The sequence below is a fragment of the Populus trichocarpa genome, chromosome 7 (assembly GCF_000002775.5).
Source record: "Populus trichocarpa isolate Nisqually-1 chromosome 7, P.trichocarpa_v4.1, whole genome shotgun sequence".
In the NCBI taxonomy this organism is placed as follows: Eukaryota; Viridiplantae; Streptophyta; class Magnoliopsida; order Malpighiales; family Salicaceae; genus Populus; species Populus trichocarpa.
The window spans coordinates 9,849,168-9,857,560 of NC_037291.2; the positions used below are offsets into that span (position 1 = coordinate 9,849,168).

At 32.1% G+C, this 8,393-nt stretch overlaps 1 protein-coding gene across 1 annotated transcript; it reads left to right on the forward strand.

The window, feature by feature from the left end:
• The first annotated feature begins 5,912 nt into the window (after positions 1-5,912).
• LOC7457167 (cytochrome P450 726A27) lies at positions 5,913-8,141 on the forward strand. Its single transcript, XM_002310600.4, has 2 exons — positions 5,913-6,884; positions 7,372-8,141. Exons 1-2 carry the CDS (start codon positions 5,976-5,978, stop codon positions 7,990-7,992), a joined length of 1,530 nt encoding a protein of 509 aa, XP_002310636.4. The 5' UTR covers positions 5,913-5,975; the 3' UTR covers positions 7,993-8,141.
• The last annotated feature ends 252 nt before the right edge of the window (positions 8,142-8,393 follow it).

The window sequence follows — 8,393 nt, forward strand, 5'->3', positions numbered from 1 at the left end:
TTACATGTTATCTTAATCGAGGTAACGAAGGGGTAAACATTGAGTATAACATGAACTATATGAAGGTACTTGAGTGATCAAGAGAGGATTCATCACCCTATGTGAATTAGAAAAAAATATTTTATTTGTTCTTAAATAGTATTGACTGAGAAATCTTTGGCCAAAGTGGAATAAGATTTGAAAAGAGTCTCAAATCTTATTCAAACGACCAATGATTATTATGTAGAGAACAAACATGATTTAATATGACAAACATACTCCATGCTTTAATGTTAAATCAGAACATTATTGATGAAATAATATTAATTACACTGAGAAACCGGTCACTAAAAAGTTAAGTCAAACCATTAATGGCTTTTCTAATATTTAAAGGATCATGACACGTTGTTAGACGATGCACTAATCTTCAAATATAAATTAATCAATTATTGAAATGATAATAAATTAAAATGTTTAATTTATTTAATTCTATTTAATTATAATTAGAATTTATATTTGGGCCAACATATTAGTAAAACCTAATTGATACACACATTAAGAGCCATTAGTTATAAATTAAACTGTGATGATTTAATTAAGTATGCCTTGATTAAAATATATTTTAGAAACTAAGGACTAGAATATAATTAATATAGAGATTATACTTCTAGACCTAGAAAAATCAAGTAAGGACTTGATTGAGTTATTTTCTAAAATTATCATAAATTAATATATGGATATTATTTAGGGAGCAAATTGATATTTTGCCAAATTATAGAGCATTTTTTAGATTTCTTTTTAAATAGTAAGCTATGCCTCATATTTTTTGGGAGTTATCTGTTACACATAAAATCTACATAAGTCACAGAATAGAGAGCTAACACTCTAGGCATAGCAATTCCTCTATTCTAAATAGGGATTTACGAGACTTCTCACTGGTAGTTAATGTGGATTACCGATGACTTGTGGTTTATGACAACCCAACCTTTAAAGAATTATTCAAAGCCGAAGTAGATTAGGGTCTGTTTGAGATTGTGGTAGCGGTGGCGGTTCAAGGTGCTTTTCTCATAGAAATGCATCAAAATGAAAATTTTTTTATTTTTTAAAAATCATTTTTGACATCAGCACATCAAAACGATATGAAAATATAATTTTTTTTTCATTTTAAGTAAAAAATACAATTTTAAAATTTTTGGGAACACACCCTAGATCTTCAGGTAAGAAATCCCTAAAAAACTCTAGATCTGTCTAATGAGATTCTAGGGATTCTCGAATAATTTTATTTTATAGCTCCCGTTGCGTGTATGATATTTAGGAACCTAACAGTGGTATCAAAGCCTTCGTTAGACAATTAGAGTTGTTGATTGCATGTTTTAATTGTTATTGGTGTTAATTGTGAATTCATTTTATATGCATAAAATTATTTTCCCAAAAGTAATTTTTATCTTATGATTTAAAAATTAAAAAAAGAAGGTTTTCTCTACTGTTCCTGCTTGATTAGACAAGGATCCACCATTGAATAAAAAAAAAAGGTTTTGGGTGGCTGCAACAGGCACCAGTGTTGCTGGTGCGCCTGGCTGTGCTGCGCGCACAACCAGTCATTGCTATCAGAAGGCCACAACAATACTAGATGCTGTTGGTGCTGCTGCTCACAATGCTAGACTAGGGCAGCGTGAGGGTTGGTGCCCTGCACTGCCACCAGGTGCAGCAACCGTCGAGGGCTGCATCTGCGTGGGCAGCCACACTAGCAGTAGTAGTTGCAGCAAGAAGAAGAAGATAGGGGCAAAATTATAATTCTGCGCTTGATCTTTGTTTAGGGTTTTTTTTTGGGTAGAATCTTAATTCTACCGGTGCAACTTTTATGTATATTTAGCCCTCCATATATAAAATAATAATTTTATATTAAAATTAAAACTCTAAATTGAATTAATTATATAATTAATTATCCTAATTAGATTAGGATGAATTAAAATGTTTAATTCAAAATTTTTGAGTTTTGTCATATCCTAATAAAATTAGGATTTAATTAAATGGTTTAATTAAATAATATTTACAAATATGTTTTTTATAAAATGATGAGAGTTTTTTAAGCCTGAAAATTTTATTTAATTAATCCTAAAATAGTTTAGGATATTAATAATAATTTTAATGTGATTATTTTTCTTATTAAATTTCAAAAAATGTTTTGCATGAAAATTATGTTAAATAAAATTTTTTTTGTTTGGAAAATTATCAAATTAGATTTGATTGAATATTTCTAAGAGTTAAAAGTATAATTTTATAGTAGCACATAAAGCCTACAATTAGAATTGAAGCATGCAATGTAATTTATTATGCATATTAATATGTTCTTATGTATGATGGATGATTATGGACATTAAAGATCAATGTGATTGTGTTTTTATTTGATGGGTGGATGATTGTAATTCTTATTAATAATAACTGTGTGTCCTGCTTTATCTCTATTTTGACCATCTAATTTCCTTCAATGGCTTCAGGAAATTAGCTTAGATATGTCCACAATCATCAAATTAGAATGACATGCTAGGGGTGTATGTTTATATATAAATTGTTATGTATGAAATATATATCTGTTGTGCCATGTTTTGAATGGGATCTGTTTAATTATTAAATCCCTAATTAAAATAGGGTTATTTAGCCTGTACTTAGATTTTTTTTAAAGATAAACTTTGATTTCAACAATTATTATTGTGTGTGTGAGGTTTTGCTTATATTTTATGGTTCTTCAAAGAACTTCTCTTAACTTGCCAAAAAAATTAACCAATATTTATGGTGTCTTTCATATTTCTTGTTCGCGTTTCTTTATAGGTGTTAGGTGGGAGTTCGATTACATATAGTTTTGGTGTCTTGGTACATGGTTATCATTGTATTAAGATAAATTCCAAACCTAATCTTAGCTTCCTTGGGAAGTGTCTTACTTGGCTGTGGGTTTCTTGATTTTTATATCCACATGGTTCATCACTACCAGAAAATCGATAAATACAAACAGAAATACTGAGGGAATATTTCCGTCTGTAAATTTTTGAGGGATTTTACCGACGGAAATATTCCTTCGGTATATACCGAGGGAATTACCGTGGGAAAAAAATTAAAACAAAGCAAAAAAAAATTGATGACGTGCCATTTTTACCAACGGAATTACCGACGAAATTTATGCCATTTTTACCAACGAAATTACAAACGGAATAAATTCCGTCGGTAAAATCATTGATAAACTGTGAACACTGTTCATCATGTCAATTACAAAGGGAATCACCGACGGAATTTTTCGTCGGTATTTCCAGAGAGCTCCAGAACTGTTCACTTTCCAATTGCACTGTTAATTGTTGTTCTTTACAGATAAAATCACCGACGGATTGAAAAGTCGTCGGTGTTATTTGGTGGTTTTTTGAAAAAATTCAATTAATTTAAAATTTTCATTTAAATATTACAGACGGAATCACCGATGGATTGAAAAATCGTCGGTAATTGTTGGCAGTTTCTGAAATTTTTTTTATGAAATTGAAAATTTAAATTAAATATTAACGATGGAATTACCCATGGAATCCTTAAAAAATATTAATATTCAATTATCCGTCGGTAAATTCGTCGCAAACGCGCCCCAATAAAAAGCCCGAATCCCCTTATTTCACAAGAGACAGACTCATTTCTTATTCTTCTTCTTCTTCTTCTTCTACTTCTTCTTCTTCTTCTTCTTCGCTATATGTAAAAAACATCAATATCTATTTCTTTCTCTTCTTTTCTCTCCTCATCTCCTTCTCTTTTCCTCCATGCTCGGGTATGTCTTCTTCTTCTTTCTTCTTTTATCCTCTTAGTTTTTTTTTTAATTAATATGCTTTACGGATTCTTTTTCTCTCCTTAGCTTCACTTGCAACTACATTAAGGTAAGATTTTTCTTTTTTCATGATTTTTTTCACTGCATTTGTTTTTTATTTTATTTTTAATTGTTTTGTTCTTAATAATTGTATAAATGTTGTTGTGAGATTTTTTTTTTCATATGAGATCAATTTTTAATTGAATTTATTTTTTTGTTTTATTTATTTGTTGCAAATTTGTTTGAGTTGATTTTTTTATTCTTTTTTCCAAGCATTTTGACTATATATTATAGAGTGTTGATTTATGTTAATTTAATTATTTTATAATTTTATAAAATGAATTTTTTAAAAATGTTTTAAAATAATTACTGAAGGAATTTCCGTCGGTAAATCCGTTGGTAATAAAAAATATTATTACCGACGCGTATTTTCCGTCAGTAAATCTGTCGGTGATAATATTTTTTTATTACCAATGGATTTACCGATGGACAACAAATTACCGACGAAAGATTCACCGACGAAGCATTTCCGTCGGTGATTTTGTTGGTAAATTAATTACCGACGGAATATGTGTCTTACGTTGATGGAAAAATTCCGTCGGTAAAACTGTTAAATCTTGTAGTGCATATTAGGAGGATGTATTAGCATCATCTCTACAACATCTTCTTCTTATATTCATTCCAGGATGGAGAAAGTTTTGATAAAACAGCCCCGACTTGAAGTGAATCAGGAACTTTGATATCCACTAAATTTTGATACTAGCATTTGAATTTCATGGACTTGATCTGTGATTGTCTTGTTATTAGTAATCTCATACTCAACAAATTTTAAAACAAGGAAATAATCAAAAACTAATTTTTTCTGCCTGTGGTGTGTCTCCAAGATAGCCCAAATTTCTTTTAGCGACTTTAATTTAGAGAAGATGTCATAAAGTCGACCAGTCAGAGTATTCAGAATGTGCCCTCAACAAATCACTTTATTTTCCTCATGTTTCAGTCCTTTAGTCTTAACAACTACATATTCATCCTCTTGTGGTTCAGGTAGTGCCAGATTCAGGTTAAGAATGTATTAAATATTTAATGAAGTAAGCAGGAACACTATCTTATCCATCCACCTTGTGTAATTCGTGCCATCAAAACATTTTAGTTGAATTTTGACATCCTTAACAACCTAACACTTGAATTCAGATTTGTCTCCATTAGATAAACACCTTAAAATTGTTAAGGAAACTGATTAAATTGAAAACAAATAAAGAGTTGGCTTAGAAGCATGAAAACACTATCTTTAAGGTGTTTATTATTTCTACACAGAATCAATACCTCCAGGATACAACTAAGCCCTCTAAACCTCTAAAAGAATGAGAAGAGAAGACAAAAGAAAGAAAATATTTTGTTTTTTGTATATGTGTTCTCTGTTTAGTAACAAGTTTATTAGACTTGAAACATTATATCTGTTAATATTATGATTGTTAAAGAAACTATGATGATTGTTGATGAAATAATTATATTTTTAATTAAACTGAATAGTTATTATTCAATTTTATTCCAACAGTTACAAATATCAAAATTAACTGAATAGTTATTATTTTTAATAACTGAATAGTTATTATCAAAATTAATTATGAAAATTAACAAAATAAATTATGAAAATTAACAAAATAAATTAAAAACAAATTAATCTCGCTGACATATTAAGTTTCAAATTCCAAGTGCCATATTTTGATATTATAAAAATCCATATAATAGCATTATGAAGCCTATTAGGAGAGCCCATTCACCATGGCTTTCACTTAATTTAATGCACAATAGAAACCCACACTCATAAACACTTAAGAGAGAGTTTTTCTTTCTAATATGAGATAAATATCTTTTCATTCTTTATTCATTTACAAACTGCACCAACAATATAATAGTGTAATTCTTTTCCCTCCTTGCTATCTATACAATAGTGTGAGTTTGTGCGTCATATCATATAATGGTTAGGTTCCACTAATGCACCAAAAACTGGTTAAATTGATTAGTGTGACTAATTCAACAACTTGATGTCTATTATTTTTAGCACATCCAAATCCAATAATAATAGACATCAAGTTGTTGAATTAGCCACACTACTCTATTTAACCAGTTTTTGCAGCATTAGTGAAACGTAACCATTTTAATTATGGATCAAGTATTCCAGTTTATCTATATCCTTATTGTACCTTTCCTTCTCTTAATCTTCACAGTTCTGAGATTATGGAAGAAATCACAAGGTAACAACTCATCAACTCCACCTCCACCTCCTGGACCATGGAAATTACCCTTAATTGGAAACCTTCACCAGCTACTTGGCTCTCTACCCCATCAAGTCCTAAGAGACATGGCCAATAAATATGGACCAGTCATGCAACTTCAAATTGGAGAAGTTCCCACTGTCATTATCTCATCACCAGAAGCAGCAAAAGAAGCAATAAAAACCCACGAGATCAACTTTGTCGACAGACCATGTCTCCTTGTTGCAAAAGTCATGTTTTACAATAGCAAGGACATTGCATTTGCCCCATATGGAGACTATTGGAGACAAATGAAAAAGGTTTGCGTATTGGAGCTACTTAGCGCGAAACGTGTAAAATCATTCAGATCAATCAGGGAAGAAGAGGTATCAAATTTTATTAGAACCATTTATTCAAAAGCAGGTTCGCCAATCAACCTTAGCAAAATGATGTTTGATTTATTAAATGGCATCACTGCAAGAACAAGTGTTGGTAAGAAATACAAGCACCAAGAAGCATTCTTACCGATTATTGAGCATGTGATGGAGGCAATGGGAGGTATGAATATTGCAGATGTATTCCCTTCCTCTAAGCTGTTGTACATGATCAGTAGGTTTAGGTCTAGGCTCGAAAGGTCGCATCAAGACGCAGATGAGATCCTAGAAAACATTATATATGAACATAGAGTCTGCAGGGAAGTGGCAAAGACTGATGAAGAGAGTGAAGCGGAGAATCTTCTGGATGTTCTTTTGAATCTCCAGAATCACGGGGACCTTGGATTCCCTTTGACAACAGACAGCATCAAAGCAACCATCCTGGTGAGTATATATGCTTCACAATTAATGTTCTACCAGGAGTGCTGATCAAGAACATTTGATCTACTTTCTATATATATATATATATTCTAAGCTTATAAGGCACCTTCTCCAATGTTTTTGAAGACATCCAAAGTCAACGGTCCATCGTTGAACAAGATGTTTTGAAACAGTGAATTTCAACGGCAAGAGACATGGCCGGATCTGGCCATAGAGGTGACCGGGTTTTGGAGACATCCGTCATGACTCACTGGTTGGGCCAGACCACGTGGAAGTACTAGCGCCTTTTGAAGGCCTTCGAAGACACTAGAGAAAGCACACATAAATGAAACTAAATACCAATCCCAATTCACATACACCGATGTCAAACAACTGGAGCTCCATAATCAACACAAAAGTTCTCTTCTAAGAGTTGGATCAATATATGTTTTTATGCAATATGTAAGAAAGATATGATTAGCACTTCCCTAACTCTGTAATCTTATTGCAGGAACTATTCACCGCTGGGAGTGATTCATCATCAACATTAATGGAATGGACAATGTCCGAAATGTTGATAAATCCAAGGGTAATGCGAAAGGCACAAGAGGAAGTGAGGCAAGTCTTTAGTAATACTGAGGATGTTGATGAAACATGTCTTCACAATTTGGAATTCTTGAAGCTGATTATCAAAGAAACTCTGAGGCTACATCCTCCAGCTCCTTTTATTCCAAGAGAATGCAACAAGACGTGCGAGATTAATGGATATGTCATACAGGCTAAAAGTAAAGTGATGATCAATGCGTGGGCTATTGGAAGAGATTCTGATCATTGGACTGAAGCTGAGAAATTCTATCCAGAGAGATTCCTAGATAGTTCGATTGATTATATGGGTACTAATTTTGAATTCATCCCATTTGGTGCTGGGAAGAGGATGTGTCCTGGCATTTTATTTGGTATAGCTACTGTCGAGCTTCCACTTGCGCAGCTGCTATACCATTTCGATTGGAAACTTCCAAACGGAGACCTTTCAGAAGATCTCGACATGAATGAAGTTTTTGTGGGCACGCTTAGAAGGAAACATCAACTTAACGTGATTCCCATTCCGTTTTATCCTTCGCCCTTGCAATGAAGAAAATGTGCTATGAACTACAATAAGTTCAACTTGTAACATATGCAATAAATTCATTATCTTCTGTTAGACAATTGACATTTTAACTCTAGTGCTTCAGTTTGTTTAATTGTTATTCAATCAAGTGTTGTCTGTTTTCTTTTCTTTCATTTCTGTTTTCATTTCGTCAGAGTAAATTCTTTATTTTTCTGAGGTTGTTGCTGAGTCAGTGGCAGCACATTGTCCATTAAAATTAGTGGCTGATAACTAGGAAAGTTTGTTAAGTTTATTCATGTATTTAAAGACATGCAGTTAATAAAATAATGTGAGAGACATTTTATCAAACACCTTGTGCGTAGTTCGTGTTCTTCAATATCCAGCACTGTTGTTCTTGATTGTGCATCCCTTCACCTGCACAAAAC

Excerpts from the sequence above, each read along its gene's own strand:
- LOC7457167 (XM_002310600.4), top strand. The coding sequence starts at position 5,976 with ATGGATCAAGTATTCCAGTTTATCTATATCCTTATTGTACCTTTCCTT. Across the intron at positions 6,885-7,371 it reads GCATCAAAGCAACCATCCTG|GAACTATTCACCGCTGGGAG; the intron begins GTGAGTATATAT and ends ATCTTATTGCAG.